Raw genomic sequence first — 23631 nt, 5'->3', positions numbered from 1 at the left:
GACTGATACTGACTTTTTGTTAGCGCTAATTAACATTACCTTAAACCTTATCCTCATTTTTAAACTACTATTTACATAGCTTACCTCTTCATATTGGAACTTCATGTCGATCAACTTAGGTCTCTTCACCGTTAGCTGCGTGTCCAATTTGAGGCCATTAATCTTGTCGAACCGTACAAAACTAAAAGCGAAGGCTGGTTCAAGCGCTTGCTGTTTCGATGCACTTATGTTCAAACCAATATCTATGTGGCTTGGAGTTTTCTAGAAATATACATTAAAATCAACATCGGCTTTCATTTAAATAAACACCGCCATTTTGTAGAAAAATTTGATAGAAAGAAAATTATAATACATGTGATTTAAGGCGATTTAAATAAATCAGTATACAAATTTCAGATCATATTAGACTTACCATATTCTTTAGCACTGCATAGAAATCATATACGGGATAGGCCGTAAACTCCATAGACAATTCGCCGTAGAGGTCGTGTCTATACCCCATCGTTCTTTCACTATAAACTCCCTCTACCTTTATAGTTTGTTTAGGATTCTTATAAAACTGATAGTCGAGTTGTAATTTGGTCCCATGTGTAGGGCCGTTCAAAGTATAGTAACCGGCCATATGGCTAGCTAGCTGTCTGGTTTGGAAATCTGCCACTATATCGCATTGTGTTACTCCTCCTTTGGACTTGAATTTGAAATAACCTGCAATTAACATTATTTTATAGCGAGTGCAATTACAAAATGCGAATGCCTGATGAACAGGATCCCAGAAATCACGTCATCGTGTCATGCCGTAAAGAGAGGAATACTACATTCTTTGCTACTCCGGAGGTCTACGGTATCATACTCTATAATTTTAGTGTCATATCTTAATCGACAACTGAAAATAAACAACAGCTTTGTTGTACAGCAAGATACTAAGGACAGAAACAAGTATGAGTGAGGTAGTCACTCTGATATATTTAGTACATGTATATAACCTTTACCTTATATTAAAAGTTGTTAGAATTGTTACCAACTTTTGGTCACATGATAAAACAGATTTGGGCAACCACATCATATGTTTGTCCCATTTATATAGTCAAGTATTTTTTTTTATTAAACAGAATGAAATCACAATCAACGCTAGTACGTAATATATAAAACACACTTACCAGTCAATTCTGCGACCCTTTCATTATCGACGATCCAGTAGGCGCGCGGCAACCAAACATATCCGTGGTTTATATCCTGTTTCTTCAACGACATAACCGTGTCGAACTGCTTCCGACCATCAACATCCAAGCTGGCTTCAAAAGATTTGTCTTGCTCTAAATTACGATATAATGCCTTCGCTTTGAGCGTGCTTTTAGCAGATTGAAGAGTGACGACAGCACTGCTTGATGTGTTAGAGAGGGTTAGCAAAGCGTCGAACATACGTTTTTCCTACAAGCAGTGTAAATATTATTATTTTACATTCCGTCCCTGACAAGTGACTTGAAAGAGATGTCAAGACCTACACCCATAAGATATATTTTTCTGGCTAAATCTTCGTTCAGTATATAAACAAAAAATTGTTTATTAATTTAGTTATTAAATAACACGAATAAACTGCTAAATTATATATGAGGTTTCGTTAATTTTATAGGCTACGGAAATGACGTAATATATACTATGAATATTGATATACCTACCTCACTGTTAGGTGTATCGAACGAGAATCCAATGACGTTGAAGGTCTCGTTTTTGTCCCAATGGTACTGGAGCGTGTAAGTCTTCGCCGACGGATCAGCTTTCTCTAGCGACAGAATATACTTGGCTGGACCGCTCATTAGGAAGTACGGCGCGTTGTAAAGATTCGTCATGTTGGGGAACTGGTTAAATACAATAATATATTTTAAAATTACAATATATTGTACAAGCTCGACACAGTTATGGAGTTTCACTAAACTTTTATTCAAGAAATAGCAAAGAATAACGTAATGGAATCATCATTATCTGTTTCTGCCTCACGTCATTTTTAAGGATCGGCGTTTTTCTCTTCCATTCATCGCTGTTCGCAGTCATCTCGCTATTTAATCCCTTTTTTACTATATCATATTTCACAAGTCCATATTTTAAATTAATTAAATACATTATGCCACACCTGATAAGCAGCGCATAGTTTAATTCCTATTGCATTGTCGAACGTGCCCCAACTGCATGTGTTTTGTTCAATGCGATTTTGATTCAAGCCTTGTTGTTGCAGCTCCTTGTCGCCGTGCAAAATTATTAATTCAGACCTGAAAAATACATAATTTTGAGATATTATTACTGAAGCTGGCGGTGTAGAGATGTAGAGGTGTAGAGATGTGCGTGTAGTGTGAGACTCACTTGGCGGCGAATATCTCCTGCTTGTCGGCGGGCAGGGAGAGGTCGAGCCGCAGCCGCGCGCGTCCCCGCAGCGCCAGGCGCGCCTCCACGCTGGTGGCGGTGTAGAGATGTAGAGATGTGCGTGTAGTGTGAGACTCACTTGGCGGCGAATATCTCCTGCTTGTCGGCGGGCAGGGAGAGGTCGAGCCGCAGCCGCGCGCGTCCCCGCAGCGCCAGGCGCGCCTCCACGCTGGTGGCGGTGTAGAGATGTAGAGATGTGCGTGTAGTGTGAGACTCACTTGGCGGCGAATATCTCCTGCTTGTCGGCGGGCAGGGAGAGGTCGAGCCGCAGCCGCGCGCGTCCCCGCAGCGCCAGGCGCGCCTCCACGCTGGTGGCGGTGTAGAGATGTAGAGATGTGCGTGTAGTGTGAGACTCACTTGGCGGCGAATATCTCCTGCTTGTCGGCGGGCAGGGAGAGGTCGAGCCGCAGCCGCGCGCGTCCCCGCAGCGCCAGGCGCGCCTCCACGCTGGTGGCGGTGTAGAGATGTAGAGATGTGCGTGTAGTGTGAGACTCACTTGGCGGCGAATATCTCCTGCTTGTCGGCGGGCAGGGAGAGGTCGAGCCGCAGCCGCGCGCGTCCCCGCAGCGCCAGGCGCGCCTCCACGCTGGTGGCGGTGTAGAGATGTAGAGATGTGCGTGTAGTGTGAGACTCACTTGGCGGCGAATATCTCCTGCTTGTCGGCGGGCAGGGAGAGGTCGAGCCGCAGCCGCGCGCGTCCCCGCAGCGCCAGGCGCGCCTCCACGCTGGTGGCGGTGTAGAGATGTAGAGATGTGCGTGTAGTGTGAGACTCACTTGGCGGCGAATATCTCCTGCTTGTCGGCGGGCAGGGAGAGGTCGAGCCGCAGCCGCGCGCGTCCCCGCAGCGCCAGGCGCGCCTCCACGCTGGTGGCGGTGTAGAGATGTAGAGATGTGCGTGTAGTGTGAGACTCACTTGGCGGCGAATATCTCCTGCTTGTCGGCGGGCAGGGAGAGGTCGAGCCGCAGCCGCGCGCGTCCCCGCAGCGCCAGGCGCGCCTCCACGCTGGTGGCGGTGTAGAGATGTAGAGATGTGCGTGTAGTGTGAGACTCACTTGGCGGCGAATATCTCCTGCTTGTCGGCGGGCAGGGAGAGGTCGAGCCGCAGCCGCGCGCGTCCCCGCAGCGCCAGGCGCGCCTCCACGCTGGTGGCGGTGTAGAGATGTAGAGATGTGCGTGTAGTGTGAGACTCACTTGGCGGCGAATATCTCCTGCTTGTCGGCGGGCAGGGAGAGGTCGAGCCGCAGCCGCGCGCGTCCCCGCAGCGCCAGGCGCGCCTCCACGCTGGTGGCGGTGTAGAGCCGCGCGTTGACGCGCACGCCGCTGCCCGCGAGCGTGTCCGCGCGCACCGCCATCGTCGCCGCCACGTTCACGGCCACGCTACAAATGCGGTCATGGAAACTTAGTGCGACTCTACCTCACGAGACACTTCAAAAATGAACCCTAGTGCTCTCGCAATACAGTACGAATCTACCTTGCTCGTCGTTCGGAGCTTTAGACTTTTTCGTTGTAGCAAAAGTATAAGTGAATCCACCTTACTATTTGTTAATGAGCCGCACCGTTGTCGGCGACGGAAAGCGTAAAAGATCTGGAACAACTATTAGAGTGACTTCACACCCCTAACTTAAACATACTTCAAATTGCAGTTATATAAACGTCGCTTCACTCCTACGATATTACTAACGCGCAATCGAAATGCAAAATATACACCACCTTCTTGAATAATCAAGATAGATTCATACCAGAGGTAGACTGTAGTAAGTGATCGGTAATCGTTTACCATTAGATGGAGATTATATAGCAGCAGACGGTACAAAAATAAGTCATCTGCGTGGTGCATCAGTCTCACTTATTTCAACCGCCAAGCAACTTGCTTTGTGAGCTGTGATTCAGTTGTAGAGTGCAGATTAGGCAGTGAAATTACAGGTTAAGAGACATAATATCTTAGTCCATTCCATAGGGAATCGATTAGCATTGCATAGGACTAACGTATCATGAGTTGGCATGTGTGATATCGCGAGTATCACTTAATAACCTGATTACAGCACGTAGTGTAGTCCATGTATGTAAACGATGGTTACGCTGATAATCACCTTAATTGCCATTCCGATTAAATAAAAAAATCTATAACCATGTTGTATATATATCATCATCATCTGCTTCTTGCTTATCCCATTTATTTGGGGTCGGCGTAATATTTTTTTCTCTTTCATCCCTGTTCGCAGTCATCGCGTTATTTACTACCTTTCTTAACATATCATCTTTCACACAGAACATCCATCTCTTTTCCGGCCTTCATCTGCACTTCATGAACCATCCATACACATTAATATGTAACACCTTCCTTAAAATATTATCTACATTCCTACGCATTACATGCCCATAACATGACAGACGATTACTCTTCAACCTCTCCGACACCGGCGATACCTCCCTCACACCTCACACCACACATCTCAATATTTCATCTCATCATTTCATCAGCATTTCAGTAGCATGCAGTCGTCTTTCATTCATCGCCTTTACGGGCCAGCACTTTGATCCATACAAGACAGCTGGCCGGATCATGGTCTTGTAAATTTTTACTTTAAGCTTTAGGGAAACACTCAAGTCGTTTGCCGTAACATGCCGCCACTTCAACAATCCTGAGTTAATTCTGTGCTTTATGGTTCAGTCTAATGCGCCACTGCTTTGGAGGAGTGAACCTAGACTGTGTTTTATATTTACCTTGGTCGAATTTTGCCTTCAAAATCCAAGTTTTCCGTCTCTTTGAACTTGTCCGAAACTGTGCCTGATAACTTTGTATTCACGTAGCTAGTGCCCATGAGGTTCAACTCTAGAGGTAGCCCACACCCCGTCGGCACGGAGAATGTAGTGTCCAAGAATAGTGATGCTTTGTTGTATGATATTTCCTGGGGAAAGATGTTTTGTGTGAATTGCATTATATAATTTACATTGTATATGTTGATGACTCGTAAATAAAATGAGTAGTGGACTGTAAATTATTATATTTAATACGAGGAGTTATAATATTATAAGGAACATTATCTAATTAATAAGGTACGCGTGCGGTGACGTCGTAGGCGCAAGCCAAAGTGAAAGGTGTCCCGGCCTAGCGGCTGTCAATAGCTCATGTTCGATAGCGCTCGAACAGTGTATTTATAACAACACTAGCCCAGCTAAAGTTTTTTTGCCATATAAATTAATATCGCTATTAAAAAATAAGGGTAGATGATAGGCAATAAATTAGGGTTGTATGCATTTTTAATGCCGTATCATAAAAATATAAGGCGAAAAATTTTTAGGGTTGATTACTCTTGTCACTTAAAACTGTAAAAAATTGATAACAACCTAATCTAAGACCTCAGATCGAGTATACATATAAATTTTAATCAAAATCGTTCCAATTCAGAAGTTTAGGATTCATCGCGTACAAACAAAGTGACGAAATTTATATATATTAAGTTAAAAATCTTCCTTCACAATGTATTACGGAGATCCTTTCCGAAATTACTTTTTTAATGTACATGAACTTTGGTTAAATGTGTGCATATTCTGATTACTGGAAAAACAACCAGAAGACCTGGAGATAGTAGTTCCTGCTTGTGTAGTTCGTCGAACTGCCAGGTAATAGGAACACCAGAGCAAACGCGACCAGAGTTACGAAATTAAATTTTGAATAACAAGAATAAATAGATTAATATAAAAACAACCTAATACCTTTCCCGATAAAATTTCCAAAATTCTTAACTTAGGGTTCAATCTTTCTACCGACTTCCTTATTTCCTCATCGCCTTCCGCACTCCAAAACGATATCTCGTTCCCGAATACTTTAATCCCCAACTCTGCCGTGGGAAATCGGTGTTTAAGCGCCTCATTTTTATATCCGAGATCGTCGATTTTCCCTCGGACCTCATCAGCATCGTTTACAGATCGGAAAAATCTCAATTTGTTTATGTACTCATTTATTTTACTCTTGCCCAAAGGTCCGTTGTCGCCAAAGAATTGTTCAAAATATGTTTCAAACCCTTCGCCACGAGCTTTAAGCTGTAATGATTAAAAACAACCTATGGTTAAAATTATACCAGCAATTGGCCTTAGTTTAGCTATTAAGAGGAGAGTGTTAGTAATAACGGCTCCCAATCCCTATGCTAGTAATGTTTCCAATCAGGTAAATCTCCACGATATCCTCCCTAAAATTGATAGCGATAATTTCCTGGTCAAATTGACCCCGATAGTCTAACTTATCTTCAAGATCTATAAATCGGGTAGTAGTAGTAGTAAACTATTATATTTTATAAGATACGTTTTTGTATTTGCAAGCTATTGCTATTAGTAGAATGTACTACAGAACACAGAGGCATGTATCTTAGTCCTCTCATTTCATATCAGAGGAGCTTTTGATTTATGTAGCCAATGAAATTCAATTATCCTTAGTAGTCAATCAGTTTGTTTGTCATTCTAATGACATATAAATAATTTAAAATGCATAGGATTACCTCAAATATATTGATAGATTCTCCAAACATATCAACAGTCAAGTTGAGCGACACTGATCGTGGTATATACGAGTCTGGTGAGAATATAACGTTCGCTTCGTAGTTTCCACCTAGAAAAATATTAATACACAGTTAGAAAATAAGTATGGTCACAACTACAATCATAGTTCTGGTAAGTAGGTAGTATGTAAGTAAGTAGGTATGAATATATTTATATGATCGTAGTACTCAGCATTATTTGACTTTGTTTTAAACTGTTGACTTGTGTAGAATTTTAAATGGCTGTGAAAAAAGTTAACAGTTATAAACGGGCAATTACCATTATAACATTATTATTATAGTATTACATCGTAAGCTCTAAAGTAATATTATAATGGTAAATATACCGTTTATACAATGTGTATATTTTGTATTATACACATTGTATAACGGTACAGAAATTATATGCATGAAAGTTAAGCCAAACAAGCACAATTATTATAAATTAACCAACTTTTGACTAAATTTGTATGGAAGAATAGAAAAGAAAACATTTAAATACAAAAATGTGTTGTAATAACATAAATAAAATTCATTTTCATCTTGTTTTTCGATATTTAATATAAATAATAATACAAATGACGTAGTCCAATAACAACAATATTAATAATAACAATGCCGATATTATTTGTTGAATGAATTTATGATAACATTTAAATTACAATTGTATTACAAATTCACACAATTTGAAATTGAAATTAAATACTCGTAGACACTCACCAGCGTTATATTGGTCGAAGAATACGCTCTGTTCGTAATTCCTTGAAAACATTCGGAAGTCAGGGCTGTCCTCTAGCTGCGGCATTGTGTGTCCAGACAACAGACCCTGGATCTCAACGCGGGATGGTAGTGACGACTGCCCAATGTTATTGAGGTGGCTCCAGACGAAAGTCGCCGCTGTTACAACAAATTGAAGTTCATTTTAATTCGATTATCAGAACATTGGTTAGGTACGTTGTTTGTGAAACATGAGTATAATAAATGGACAGAGTAGCATTTTATTCTCATTAAAATGTGTTTATTTTTTTATTGACCAATAAAATATGGTACATAAGGTAGACTAAACACTATAGTGTTAAATGTTATAGCATTTTCAGATTAAGTAATACATAAGTAAAAGCAGCGACCAAGCTGTAAATTACTAGGTATTTTGGATAACTAGTTTTCACCAGTCTGACATCTGACAAGAGTATGAGTTCTTAGATTATGAACAAATTCATAGAAAGCTTAATTTATTAATATTACCCTAGCTGCACTAACATTACGACTTCTCGCATCTATCTAGGGATCTACTAGGGGCGATTTCAACTTTTGTATTAAAACTCGAAATTTTATCCATTAACATGGTCACATTTGTTGCTGTCATAAGGCATAGGAAGTTTGGGTGATAACATTGTTATAGTTTCTGAATGTATGTGGTTCAGTACCTTGATTGACGGGTTCGTCCCTGAGTGCGAGCAGCACGGTGCGGATGGTGTGCAGTGTGGGGCAGCGCATCAGCTGCAAGTACGCGGCCAGCCGCACCTCCAGCTGCGTGTACTCGGAACGGTACGTCTCCACGAAATACTCGCTGACGACAAATCACGACAATTCTTTGAAATTACACTCGCAAATATACGTACCCGTCGGCAACAGTACTACGTGATATTAACACTATATATATGTTAAATTTAGCAATATATAATTCTTTTAGTTGGAAAGTGCTACTGTGCTGTTGAAAGCCGCTGGCACTGTAATATGTTACTAATAATTAATTGATCCCGCGTGACATTATTTCAGCGACATTTTTTTCATTCATACACACAATGTTACAATTAATCGGCAATCCTATTCTTTGGTATTCAATCAAAAATAGCCTAACCCTGTATATGGCGACTCTCTCCGTTCACAGTTCTTGTAACACATTATATGCTCTTTTCTTTTAATTACAAATTAAATTGTAAACTTCAGAATAAACAAGAAATTTTGCAAAGCGAACTGCTTGGCCACCTTAGTCAGAGGTCTCACGTATTTCAGACGCATACGACTTTTATTGATCTACTCTTTGGTAAAAGGTAAAAAAAATACGCTAAAATATTAACCGGGTTTCAGCGCAAGGCGTTCTTCTAAATGCATCAACAGCGGCCAGTCTTATAGGAACCGTTATAAATTCATCGCCAATTATGTTCATCAGCACGTCAGCGAACTCTTGATTGAAACCACCAATGTTGCCTAGTGCTTTTATAGCTATCGCTACCTGAAACATTATTAGTAATTATATATCTACATTCATAAAAATTGTTGACTATTGAAAAGTGCTTAAATTAAGTTTATTTGAATAAACTAGTAGTTTTGCAGTATAGGTAGAAAGGAGTTAGAGTGGTAGGATTCTAATTACAAAGTCAAAATATTTTTTTTTTACTATTCAGTTTGGCTACTTCTGTTGAGATCTGGCAAGAAACTCAATTTGTACATTTTTTAATATAATACAATATACGGCTTTTGCTTGTTATATTTGAATTCAACGTTGCATGGGGTCAGCCTATCGCCGTCGCTCGAATTGACTTTGTTTTTAATTAGTCTTTTACTGGAACTTAACTTGCTAAAACACTTTCCACGGCGGACACCCCTAATAGCATTGATATATAATATCTACATTCCGAATATAAAATATTAATTTAATTAAAAATATTACTAACATTAGTTCTGTCTTCTCTCTCAGCATTAATTAGTCCTTTTGTGATAATCTCGTTCACGATATTTTGGAATTCTTCGAGTATTTGTTTTGGTATTTCTTCCTCACAGCATTCACGTACTGATAAAACAAATAAACGATTCAATTAAGTATGATAGGTATTAGTGGAACAAGAGAATTTAATGCACGGACCAGAAATAATACAATGAAGTAATGATGATGAGTTCTGACTGAATCTTCAATTTGTTTTCTGTTAACCTGGCCTCACATTAAATTTAGTCGGATGATTTGATGATTCTGTGCGACTACTATTTGATTAGTGCATTTGGTGCTACACTGCGTCTTCTACTAAATGCGTCAATTGGAACAGTGTGGACCTGTTCAATCGGAAGGAAACTAAATAATCTCAAATTATAGTGTGAGTATACCATAATAATAATATACTTATAAATTATCACTTACGTAGCATATATCATTTTACTATACAATAAATCAGTGTATAACATCAAGCGCTCACTACGGGACGTATCTTTTATTTATCATCCCCGTAGATTATCAATTATCACTATCAATTATCATTATCAACAAGTGTAGGAACAACCCCTACAACCAGGTTTAGCTACGATTATTAAATCTACAATAGAGTTTTAATATACAAATTTGATATTTATCACGGAATTTAGGTATATATAGAGGATAGATAGGGAATATCAGGTATATAGAAACATTAGCAAATAATATATATTGCGGCATATGAGCTCAATTTAAATGTTGAACCAATTGATCAGAAAAAAAATAATATTTATTTAAAAGATTGTTATTAATTGCTGAAATTACTGTGATCACAGTTAAAGACGTAGTCTAGGATTTAATTGTTCATATCGTAAAAGATCATAAGGTACTCACGTGATTTCCCGCTATTCCTACAGTAGGAGTGGACCATGGAAGACACCGTAAAGCTTATCACTTTGTCGTTCTTTTGCCTCTTTAGTAGTTCCAAAGTACTATTCAACATTTCTAGTTTTGGTCTGGAAATATATATTGGAGTAAGGATTATTCTTTATAAAAATCAATATTTAAAAATGAAAGAAACCTCATTAACGAATTAGCGTAGTTTCTGCTATTCTAGAAAATACTCCTCACATACAAATAACTAAATTGTATCTTTTTATAGATATGTTATAGAATTTTGCATTATGAATTTGTGATATGCCGTATCGCTCGACAGTTTAGGGTTTGATGTACAAAAATATATTGTTTAACACAATTTTAAATGTTGTATAAAGAAATAAAAAATAATTATTATTTCATTTTTAATTTAAATGTTTTTTTATTCTAAATAAGCGTGATAAATTATTTCTGTTAACTTTATTATTCAAATTATTATAATGGAAAGAATAGTACAGTGTATATAACAAGTTATAGCCTCTCCGCCAGCATAAACCGTTAGAGGGTACAATATTCTCTTATAATCCATTATAGAATAAACATGTTATTGGCCCAGTACCTGGGTATCATCGCCATGGACATGAGCCACTCGTGTCGTATATTGTCGTCGACCTCATCTCGCATTATCATCTCCTTGATGAGCTCCACCGAGCCAGCACTGGCTACGTACGGTAGAGCGTCCATTATGTGTTTACTGTGTACCATAATTAATTATTTATTAAAAAAAAAACATTAATGCACAAGTATACAAATATAGATGCATGTGGCGGATTTAACACCATATATTTATTTGGGACTAGCTGTTCCCGCGACTTCGTCCGGGTGGAATTGGAATTTATTTTTCTAAAATCTAAGTAGCCTAAGTTACTCCTTATTTCATCAGCTACCTGCCAAAAAAAGTCCTGTCTAAATCGGTCCAGCCATTTTAGAGATTATCCGGAACAAAAAAACCAACAGACGGACAAATATTGTAAAAAATGTTTTGGTGTATGTATCGGGTTTATATTCATATGCATGTAGTAAAAAACTGTTATTTCAATATTACAAACAGACATTGCAATTTTATTTATATGTATAGATAACAACAGTTTATATTGATACTATTTTACAATTATAAAATAAAGAAAAAAGAAATTTACCACTCTTAGACAATTATAATAGTCCACGATATAATCAAATCATACCCACAACAATCGGAAGTAAGTACCTCGGTGACGGTAACTGTTACCACTAACCATCAGGTGGGCTGTCAGATTGCTTGCTATTACAATTTATTTAAAAGGCGAGTACTAGCCTCAAAGTCCCATAATTCAGCTATCCGTGATTGTTGCTCCCGGAGTTGATACCGGGCCAAAGTGGTTCGTCCCGAGGCCCCAGCTTTAACCCCGATGCAGATGACTAGTATCAGTCACTTACGTAGCTTAGCTAGCAGTTACGGCGCTGGTGCCAATAGTTGTGAGGAGTGGGATAGTGTAACGGTCTCACGGCGTGTACTAGACGCCCAGTAAAGTCCTATATTTCAGCTACCCAGGGTTGTTGCCCCCGGAGTTGATGCCGGGGCAAAGTGGATTGCCCCGAGGCTCGAACTTTCAACTCCTAGTAGCGGATGACCAGTAACAGTCACTTACGTAGCTGCGTCGCAGATAGATGGCGCTCGTGTCAACAGTTGTGACAGGGCGGGGTAATGCAGTGGTCTCGCGGCGCGCACTAGCCGCCCCCAAAGCCCAACAGTAGAACTACTGTCCATATTCTCGTCAACGGTCGCCTGTTGCCAACTGTCCTCTGGTGATTTAATCCTACAAAACAATTGTCATGTAAATTGTATATTACTAAGTCGAAGGTAGTGAAAACCCTATCAAAAAAAATGAAATGGTTGTTATTTTTTAATTTTAAAATTATTCCGCTGTTCGGCTCCTAAAAGGAAATGCGTGATCACATCTAAGATCCTTCTCCAGTCACAGGTAATACATTACAGAAAACTCCATTAAAATCCGTTCACTGGTTTTTGTAAACAAGTATCATTGTTTACACACTTGTTTCACACAGACAGACAATAACTTGGGGTATGGTTAGTCCTAACGCCTAGAGAGATTTTTTTTAAATATACTTAAGACAAAGTGCCTCAGGAGTTTTATTATAATATGCATACTCCTATGTATAATAATTAATGAGTTGAAAAGTAGGCAATGTCATAACAATGGGAAAAAGAAAACACTTACAAGCAGAGCAATTTGAGTACATCTCGAGCAGATTTTAGTTCGCCACTCTCAATTTTTATGTGTGGCGAGTGGTGATGAATGAGGTTAGAACGTTTCTGTATTACATTCCATGCTGTGAATAAATAAACCTTATTTTAATAAGCACTCGGTATACAAGAGTAAATAGTCTATACAATAAACGAGTCTAGAAGTCATACATCTAAGCATTATAATATTAAAATGCGCGTATATACGCCCTCGTGTATTCATGGATTTGTTCAGGGGAAAACAGTTGCCCTTTCTGAAAATTGTATACATTCCTATATGTTATGCATTATCTTTAAAAAAAAACATTTACTAATCAGTTTTTGAATACTTCCATGAGATAGACTTTGTACAAAGTCCTCTCTCTTATTTTAGCCGCCAATTTCTTGAAAGGTGTCGATAAGGCAATAAAATAATATCGTACAACCATCTTAGTTCGAAATGGCAATGTGTGAGTGGTACAGTTGACCTAATACTGTGATATATAAGAGATTGACTACCTATTATGATGATCATCAGCTTGCTTATCATTCCAATTATATAAAACATTCAGAGAACTTAGAAAAAAAAAAATTAAATTGCACTAATAGAATAATATTGATTGATTTCAAACCTTTAGGTTCTGCTTCCATGATTTCACTATCCGTCTTATTGACTTCATCCTTCAAAACCAAATCTTGAATTACCGTTGTCATCGCACCAGAATTCCTGCCAGAGAATGGTTCAAAGAGATGTCTCTCTTTGCAGCTCACTGTTTTGTAGATGTAGTGATCAACAGTGAGACGACATTTACTTTCAGACTTTAGTACAGGCCATGTTTGAAATTTCTGTAGACACATCAAGTATGAAAATAATCAATTAATATATATTATAATTGGTTATCTGTTGAACCCAATTCACTGTTGCACATAGGCGAGGCCAAAGTCATTTACTTTGTATAGTTATAACTTTGAGAGTTAATAAAATTGAGCACCCAATATTTCAATGCTTTAGAATTATCCTGGTCAAAAGTAAACTTAGAAAATGTGCATTAAAAAGCCCGTAGTTTTTGTATTTAGATCAAGATTATGGCTTACCATTTAGGTGGGTTTTGTTTGTTTTTCATTCCAATTAGATAAAAAAAAAATACTCACACTTTGAAAATCATATCTGACAGTCTGTAGAATGGACCTATACTTGTATCTGTTTGTGCATTGTCCCAGGTCTCTGGTCTTCACCACAACAAGGCTGGTGTTCTCCTGTCCACGGACTACATAGTCGACATTGCATGTTCCATGGATGTCTTTCTGAATTGTGGAAAGATAATTGTTTATTGACTAAACATCATTAATAGGGCAGAAATTTAAAAAAATACATTTATCTGAAAATTTTATACAAATAATATTAAAGGTAGGGATAAAATTACATTATAAAAAAAATTATGTTCATAAACTGCTAAAATCTCCTACATGAATAAAAGAAATTTGAATTTGAATTTAAAAGCATAAAACACAAGTCATCAAATTACATTTTATTTCATAGCTTCTAACTTAGGTGTTTATTTTATTAAGAATATTTGTACCGCATGCCCTACATTTTAAATAATATTAAAACATGTATATTGTCAGCAAAATAAATATGTCCACTATTGCACTACTTTTGGTATCAATAAATCAGCAGTTCACAAATCATCAAATTATCAAAAATATAAAATGTGTACTAGATACTGTTTATTATATTATTTTATTATAATACAAACTGTATACAGTTGCTGTATACCTCAACTCCTTGAAAGTTAATATCAAATCTCTTCATCGTATTCTGAAGAAGTGATAGTACAGCTCTCTTGAAGTTAAGCACCCAATCGTCCTCCTCATCATGAGGACAAATCTCTGATATAACGCCATCATGGAATGCAAATCTGAAAGAATGGAGATAGAAGCTATACTGATAAAAATAATTACATACAATTTGGAATGTTATCCTTTTATTTTACTTTAAGTCAATTATATGCAGTGAAAACAGAGACTACTGCTCCTTATTCTTAGAATTCTTCCATTTTAATAAGCCATCCATAAATTAAGTCATATGATATGATGAGGGGGGAGGGTCACAACTAAATATGTAAAAAAAATAATGCAATCTATAACACCCAAGTGGGGTTCCTAGATTTCATAATGTACTCAATTTTAGTAATACATGAAATTAAAATGTAACCAGGTGTGACAGGAGGGAACCTCTAGTTAGTCTCAAGCCCACATTAATGTACTAGAATGTAAACATAAAAATAGGGTCTCTTTGTTGGTATATATAGTATCAGTGAATAATATATGGGCGTGAATAATATCGCTTTGTATGGGTAAACGGCTAAATGGTTTTGAATTAAATGTGATGGGAAGATGCTTTTGTTGAGATAAAACATAGCTTATTTATTCTTGTTATACATATATTTTAGCAAGTATGATGAAGCTATGTTTTATCTTAATAAAGCAGATGAAGAAATATGTGTACAAAGCAGGTTTCTTACCTGAGGTCATATTGTGTGAGAGCCAATACAAATTTTTCAGAACGCTCCACTGGATAGTTCAGATCTTGATCCGCAAGTGTCACATCACTCAGTTGCAGAAGACCTTCGCATGGGGTTATGAATTGTAGTTGTACCTTTAAATATTAAAAAGTTACTTTTACATTAATGTAATGGCAAACCAACTAAACACCATATGAAAAAACTGAAAAATATCTAACGTTAAGTTAAATATACTGTAGTTTTGTTCACTGCAATATTATGATTGAACTGGTGATTTGAGTACCAGTTGAGTTCTAAAATCGTTATTCCATACTTCCATACTTTATTCTATACTCATAAAAAATTATATATTATTATGGTACTATGAAAATGAAAGTTTGTGAGGATTGATGGATGTTTGTTACTCTTTCACATAAAAACTACTAAATAGATTTTGATGAAACTTCACAGTAATATAGCTTATATATAAGCTATAATTTTTAGACAAGTGAAACCGCGGGCACAGCTAGTAATATATAAAGCAATCTTTAGAGATCAAGAAAACAGATCTTTTGCTCCACTGTCCGATTCAATATGCAGTGCCCTTGTGACCGGAGTAAACATGTATTATTGTAGGAAACTTACTGTAGAATTGACGTCCAATGTAGAACGATTGTTGCTTGATCCAGCAAAATATGTTTCTACATTCACTTTGTAGTCATAATGATATATTATCTGAGATACATATTTAAATTTTTCTGAAGCTGTAATACAAAATAACAATTATTTAATACACATTGGCTGGCTACCGAGGTCTTTGAATTTGTTTCACTATAATTTAAAAATTGTACCCACATTAAATTAATTTGTGAATGAAGTAATGCAATATTAAAACTTACGTGCACAAGACGGCGGTCCACATATATATGGATCTTTTAATGAATCTGCAAAGATAAGGACATATTTTATTACAATATATATAGTAAAAAATACTCTATTACTGAAATAATGGCATCAATATATTTTGTTATTATGATTTGTTTGTTTACATCTAAACTGTCATTTTGACAGCAGGTCGCCAGTCGGCTGTCAGGTCGATCACGATGTTACCAACCTATACGTCAAAAGTCATTATATTTCTTTTACGTTGCGCTCTGTCCAGCAGTAATTCAAAATCAAATAGGAATAGAAATAATTTTTATTCAAATAAACTTAACATAAGCACTTTTGAATAGTTACATTATTTATTCTATCACTCATTCGGAACGGAGACACATCACAAGAAAAACGAAAAAAAGGATCTGCGTGTTGCACTTAATAAAAGTTGTTCTCAGTAAATACACATTAACAAAGATTAGCCATCCGACAATTAACATAGACACCGCTACGGTACAGATAACGGACAGATAACATTGTCAACGCTATGAATTTTAAGTTACATTTATACATATATTGGACGTTCATTCAGTCAGACGTTCGTTCAGAAAAAGAGATAACTTCATTATTCATATCAGAAGATACTGCGGTTGGTTATCACAGAGTATTTACATTTTTCACGTATCACATATCACGCCAATTCTCCGCAAAGAATATTAAGAAACAAATCCATATTCCATACTTATATCTCAGTCAAGGGAAGGGGAGTTTTTGACGTTATTGTTAGCAATGTACCATGGCAGATTGACCTCCACGCGGTTCCCCTTGGTAACCATCATGATATATTCCTGGTGAATTTGTTAAGATAGGCTAACTGACATGATCTCATGTTCATCATTCATTTCAGGTGGGAGCACCATGTCTATATGACCCATAAAAAATTGGTTAAAATATATCCTAACAGGCCGACTCCCTAGAAATTCTGATGATTCATTTCTGGTCAACATGGTTAATTTCTGGCGAATTCACCACGATTGGCTATCTGACCTGACTTCATTCACATTATATTATCCTCCACTAGTCATTCGTCAGCATATGTCGTTAGGGACCACCCATAAATTACGTCACACGTTAAGGGACCTCTGGAGAGGGTCGACAAAGTGTTACTTTGTGTGACAATGGATGGGATGGATTTAAAATTTCGTGACATCACATTTCAATATCTAATATACTATTTATATAACATAAAATAATGGATTAAGAAAAGGAAAAGTTTCCGACCAGAAGTAGAATGTAAAAGGAAAAATTAGTCAGTGACATAACAGCATAAGGGGCATAACCTTAGTCTTCTGGAAAAGTAACGCATGAGTCGTATCACTGGTGTCAGAAGAAATAATGTCCGTGGTGCTATAGGTACATGTATATGGACCATTTCAATCACATTAACAATGACTTAAAAATATTTAATATGCGACGTCACATTAGGGAAAGGGGAGAAAACTTTTACTAGCGGTATCATGTAGCACTTAGAAGTAAAACCTATATTAATGCTGCTAATTTAACTTTCTATTGGTGAAAGAATTTTGTAAAACCGTCAATTATTTTGAGTTTGTCCGTTGCAAACAATCATAAAACCTTTAGAAAAATAGATATAAATTAAGTTTTTCGTTATTGGTACAGTAGTATGCTATTTGTAGAACAAAATATACACTCGTATTTAGTTAAGTAATAAATCTAATTTTCTACGTACATAATTCAATCGATACATAAACAGGAGTGTACCTAATATATTTACAGGAAAGTATGAACATAAACACGCCAATAAATCAAGGGATGCCTCGCAGATTTTGCAAACTGAGTCCGATATCTAGTTAAATTTTCGTGATCCATATCTTACCCTCGTCTCGAGAGGGTCAGGGTCCCTGAATAGTTACTCATGCGTCGGAACAACAGTTACGCAATGTTGCGTTATACGTTTACGGACACTAAAACAATGTAATAAATAAATAACAGGTCTAGGAAAGACGGATGTTCCTCATATATGTCAAACATTACACTGAATGATTGATTACTTTATCGCTGACCTTTTAAGAGGGTGTTATGTTATTGTTTGCTCCAATTACGTATGCTGACATATTATTAATTCATTGGCGTCAATCTTTTGTTATATTTATCATAGTTAGGTAGATTTCATGTTACTTCACATACGGTACGTTAATGATTTTTATTGTTAAAAATATACATACATTATTATTAAATTTATGTCTGGCCCTTGTGAATAGAAGATATCGTAATTAGAATTTTATATTTAGAAATATATTGAAAAACGTTCTTATATTGTTTCGTTGGTTTTGTTGACTTTGTGTAGGCCTTTGATAATACACAAATATATGCATATTTTACTTTTATAATTCACTTTATTTATATTCACTGGACTAATCCCAGGGGTATAAAACCCCTACAAAAATTGTATAAAAGTTTGATAAAATTTTCTGAGTCAAGTGGTATGTATTATACTACTACGTATAACTGAAACATTATACAGCAGACATATAGACTTAGTCCATCGGAATGGCAACGTATAAGTGGTATCACGCGGACATATGATAACGTGATGTCCGTTGTACTGTTTATGAGTATATGCGACGGTTACCATTTACCGTCAGGTTTCATACAAGCAAAAATCAAGCCCGGTCAATTTACACAGTGCACTATTTCAATATATACCTATCAACCTTTCAGATGTAAGAAGAACATTATAACGTAGACATATAGGGGAAAGAAGAATCTAGTAAAAGTCCCCTTATGTGGATAATGATTTCATAGCTAGCACTGTACCATGTCCGGTTGACCTTTACACAATTCCCCTGGAAACCATCGTGATAAATTACTGGTGAATTTCTCATGCTAGGCTAACTAAGCCGACCTCATGCTCATTTTATGGTGGTACTGCTGTACTGCCAGCGTAACCGGCTATATGCATTAAAAAATCTTGATTGATTTATTAAAGACACATAGCATAATGAAGGTATACATAGAAAAATTAAATATACAAATAGAAGAAATTATGAGTGAAGAACAAAAGGACTGACTGTATTTAGTTTATTGTTAACCTTGTTAACTAACAATTGCGACTAATACCTTATTGATTGCATCATAAACCAACCAAAGCGGATATACAAAAAATCATACTGTTTGTTTGTTAACTTTCTCTTTAACTAGTTGGTGAAAAGATTGCAATAACGCTATTTTATTGTCGTTGAAACTCTTCTTATAAACGAAATAACTGATAGATGTTTATATGTGGGATCATAATATTCTACGTAAATAAGTAGATAATAATTGCAATGAAATTAATGCAAACATAATTTTATTAGATTGCGTTCGTAATAAAATTATGTCTGTAACAATTTGAAACAAATGATTAAATGAAACAATTAGGGTCTCCACATAAAATATTAATATATTGTTCTATAAGCATTCGTTTGTGCTCATTGATATTAGAAACTGCTTAACTGATTTGAAGGTGGTTTTCAAAGATGTACTGTAGCAAGTTTCCTGTGACCCTTAATGCTTGTTTTATTCAAATTGGTTCACAAACAAAAAAGTTAAGTTAATTGCAACCATACGGGCTATTCTAGACCTCGTTTCTAGAATAGCGTAAGTACGAATTTGCGAGCTGAGTTAGTTGTCAACTAAAATTATGCCTTGACAACTATTCCGTAGTTCTGGTATATGTATATTGTGTACTTCTCCTATTTTACCAAAGGAAAAATTTAGAAAAAAAATTGTCGGCGTAAGTACCTCAATGTCTCTTATTTAGGAATTGGAGTTGGTTTGCTGTTTTCTAGTTTGTAGGCTAGCATTGCAACTAATGAAATTATAGGGTACAATAACATGATACCTTAGAATGAGTATTTTGTTATGTCACAGGTCTCCTGTCTACAGATAACGATTACAGCATTTAATTAAGTGCTTGTTTATCATTCCAATAATTTAAAAATAGAGCAAGTAATAGTATGTTCCTTATCACAGGTTGTCAAATTTCACGAGTGCGTAAAATTTACCCTATCGATTTTTATTTAGAAGTCGTAGGTATTTATTTTGTTGCAAAAATTAAAAGTTCTACTGACAAACACAGAAATGCATGCATAATGCAATATATAATTGCTATATATGTAGGTATATATATCTAAAATCGGTATTTGTATGATAGAATAAATTTAACTCAAGTTTTGAAAAATAATCAAAATATCTAATACTTATTTTGGAATAGTTACAATATAATAAATAAATATACATACTTCCTGATCCTTGAACTACGCCAGAAAAGCACAAGGCCACTAAAATCACACACCAATTCATAATGTCACACACAAATCAGCTATCCATGTTTCAAATCGACTTGCCGTTTCGCACATTGGAGTTCAAATAATGAAATTCTGAGATGCGTTATCGAACTGTCGGGGTGTGGGGTCAAAGTAAACAATATTATCTCTGCATTATCGTGTAGCTACTAACTAGAATGAAGCGTAATTATGTGATTTGTAATGAATATTGTAAGCTGATAATAAACATCACTGTGTGTAGGTAGGTAGGGATTGGTTGGCGGGCGGGAAGTAAGCGGAAATGGTGGCGGGCTCCGGTTACCGAGTTGGTATGCCACGGTACAGTAGTAGTGGAATATTGGTATTATCCGTTTTCATGCTCGATCCAGATACCAACAGGACAGATAATTGTATACTTATTGAGAACATTATTCTTAAAGAAAAATAGAAGAATACTGTAAAAAGTCGTCTACGTGGATATCCCAGTCTCACATAATTCAGACGCCAAGCAACTTGCTTTGTTTCGGTTGTAGGGTGCAGGTTGGGCTAAGATGCATGGTATCTTAGACTTCTGGAATGGCAACGAATGAGTGGTACCACGGTATCACATGGTAACGCGGGGTTTCTTAGTGCTGTTCACGTACATCTAGAGGCGACGGTTAACGCTTACCATCAAAACCAAAATTAATTACAAAAAAAAAATTTAATGGACAATTCAAAATAAAAAAAATTTCATTAACTTAAAGTAAAAGCGAGCTTGTTATTTGTCATTATGAATATTATGAAATTTGGCATACAAAGCTGAAAGCCAGTCGTGGTGAAAATTTCCATAATAATTACGAATGAAAAATATTTTCTTAAAACTTCATACAGACTAAAAGGTTACGGGATTTTTTTATACTTAAGCTTTGAAGTTCTATTTTCAAAATTTCACTTCATTTCTTCACAAATATTGTGCCTTTTAGGACTAACCTGTCTAAGTAACATTTTTACTCGATTTGGCCACTACAACTTTTTACGTCGGTCAATTATGGTCACCCTGGACAAAGGTATATTTATTTACAAAAGGTTATTGATTCTACCTAAAAATATATATTTAATAGGGGTCTGAGTTACCTGCGGAGGATGATAGAATGAGAATAAGTCAAGTCAACAGGAATTAAATGAAGTCACGAGTAAAAACACGTGTTATATAATGTGTCAGTTATTTTAAAACCACAGTTAATTTAATCCACATGTAAAGATAAAAGTGTTATGTATACCAAGAATAACTCAAGTGGAGGTCAAAAGCCAAAAGATTTCAGATAAAAAATGTAATAGCTTTGTCATATAGTGTTGGGTGGTTGGTTGGATCTTTTTTAAAGCAATGCTATCTATGACAAGTAAGTACTAAATCTAAATAAATAATGTAGTAATGTAATACTAACTAGAATAAATTAAAACCTTTGTTGAGATGTTTTCTACTCTGGTACACTTTGATTTGGTTCAACAATGTCTTACCTATTCATTGCATTGGCTTGGATTGTTGGTAATTGGAACTAAGGGCGTTATTATCTAGCAAGTTACCATAATTTTGTTGATCAATCCATGACCTTGAACTTGACGCTGACACGCGGTCTACGCTGGAAACCATTGTGAATAATTCCTAGTGAAATCGCCATGAGGGTGTAAATTTCCTTTCTTCATATTAATTTTATCATCCTTCACTGGTCCGCATATACTTGGCGCAGGAACCATATTATTATCATTCATTAAAAAGAACGTGTATTATAGGTACAGTCATAAGGTAGGTATATTATTTAATTGTATGAATTGATAAATTAAATTTGTGTTTCAATGCTTAATTGGAGGGATCCGACGGACGCATACGTCGGAGCTTTGTCAATAAATGCGATTGTGACTTGTGATTCACAAGCCGCTCAGTCAAACTGTACGGCCGCGTTCTCACTGTGTGGTCCGGTTCGCCCCGGAAACTGTTACCGGAAACCGGTAGTATTGGGTTCTGTGATACAAAATGACGTCAATATGAACAACTTTAATAGAGGGATCAGTACGGTCTCATCATTATTTTGCCATATAACATTCGTATCGTTTTATGGTTCACAGGTAACACATACGTCTCTTACCTTATTGCATACGAGATTAAAATTCTATTATCCGAAGAGGATGTTAGTAATGAGGATTAATTGCAGTAATGAGTATTGACTCCATTGCTTGCAATATATGTTACCATGGCAGGTCAAATTCTACACGGTCTTACTGGAAACCATTGTAGTGAATTCCTGACTTTGCTTTGTAGCTACAATATCCTCAACTGGTGCTCCGAAAGCGTATACCAACCGCTAGCGAAAGTGAATCCATTAATAAAAAAGTATTCTATATAGGTACTCGTATATTATCACATAAAAATGTACAATAAAACAAAGAGTCATTGTTGTTACTGAACTGGTTTAATTATTAGTGTAGTGTTTTGTATTATTAAAAAAATATTTTGTAGTTCAACTAATCTTATATCTAAAAACCATGTAATTAATTGTCTTATAATACAATATTAGGTTTATATTTAAACTTATATTTTAATAGCACAGTAGTACTATACTGTAACGCTCAGAATGCGGCACTTCCGTTTGTTTTGACGGTTAGAAACAGCCGGACCGGCACAGTGGGAACGTGGCCTACGGGGTTTAATAGGTGCCCATTGTTGTCAAACGATGAATTGATTCATCACGTTGGGGGCGAATTTCGCATTATTCCCACAGTGAAAGGCTTTTGTTTCATTCTTTTGTGGATTGCGGAATAACGACGAAAAATACGTAGGTACTTATCTAGAATGATTTTTACATACCTACTACTATTAAGGTTAAGCGTTTAATATGTTATTGTCGTTATGTAATGACATTAATTTCATTCAACATTATTAGAGAATATTCAGTTTTTTAACTAGCGTCCCTCCTCAATTTCTGACGAGGGCATTATTGTAGAGATCTCTAAATGATATGACAATGTATGTAGTTTTTATATGTATTTTCTTATATCGAATGAGTATACTAATCGATTAGTTAGTCGATTAGAAATGTATAATCGAATGAATTCTCTTTATAATATTACGTGCGTTACGGCACCAGAT

At 36.4% G+C, this 23631-nt stretch overlaps 1 protein-coding gene across 1 annotated transcript in view; it reads right to left on the bottom strand.

The window, feature by feature from the left end:
- LOC131850072 (uncharacterized) overlaps nt 1–20541 on the bottom strand; it is a 52769-nt gene extending 32228 nt beyond the window's left edge. The window contains exons 1-24 of the mRNA XM_059200223.1: nt 20481–20541; nt 16200–16244; nt 15946–16064; nt 15322–15455; nt 14574–14715; nt 13949–14101; nt 13429–13642; nt 12792–12903; nt 12201–12368; nt 11132–11266; nt 10531–10652; nt 9629–9744; nt 9032–9186; nt 8378–8520; nt 7671–7847; nt 6912–7021; nt 6133–6459; nt 5140–5324; nt 3607–3792; nt 2129–2264; nt 1677–1856; nt 1158–1428; nt 413–705; nt 85–261 (exon numbers count right to left, since the gene is read on the bottom strand). Coding sequence (XP_059056206.1) covers nt 85–261; nt 413–705; nt 1158–1428; nt 1677–1856; nt 2129–2264; nt 3607–3792; nt 5140–5324; nt 6133–6459; nt 6912–7021; nt 7671–7847; nt 8378–8520; nt 9032–9186; nt 9629–9744; nt 10531–10652; nt 11132–11266; nt 12201–12368; nt 12792–12903; nt 13429–13642; nt 13949–14101; nt 14574–14715; nt 15322–15455; nt 15946–16064; nt 16200–16244; nt 20481–20541 — 3861 coding nt within the window. The remainder of the gene's footprint in view (nt 1–84; nt 262–412; nt 706–1157; nt 1429–1676; nt 1857–2128; nt 2265–3606; nt 3793–5139; nt 5325–6132; nt 6460–6911; nt 7022–7670; nt 7848–8377; nt 8521–9031; nt 9187–9628; nt 9745–10530; nt 10653–11131; nt 11267–12200; nt 12369–12791; nt 12904–13428; nt 13643–13948; nt 14102–14573; nt 14716–15321; nt 15456–15945; nt 16065–16199; nt 16245–20480) is intronic.
- Nucleotides 20542–23631: the final 3090 nt, after the last annotated feature.

The sequence above is a fragment of the Achroia grisella genome, unplaced genomic scaffold (genome assembly GCF_030625045.1).
Source record: "Achroia grisella isolate CSIRO2021 unplaced genomic scaffold, CSIRO_AGI_Agris_v1 utg702, whole genome shotgun sequence".
NCBI lineage: Eukaryota > Metazoa > Arthropoda > Insecta > Lepidoptera > Pyralidae > Achroia > Achroia grisella.
This window is presented reverse-complemented; position numbering and strand designations above follow the sequence as displayed.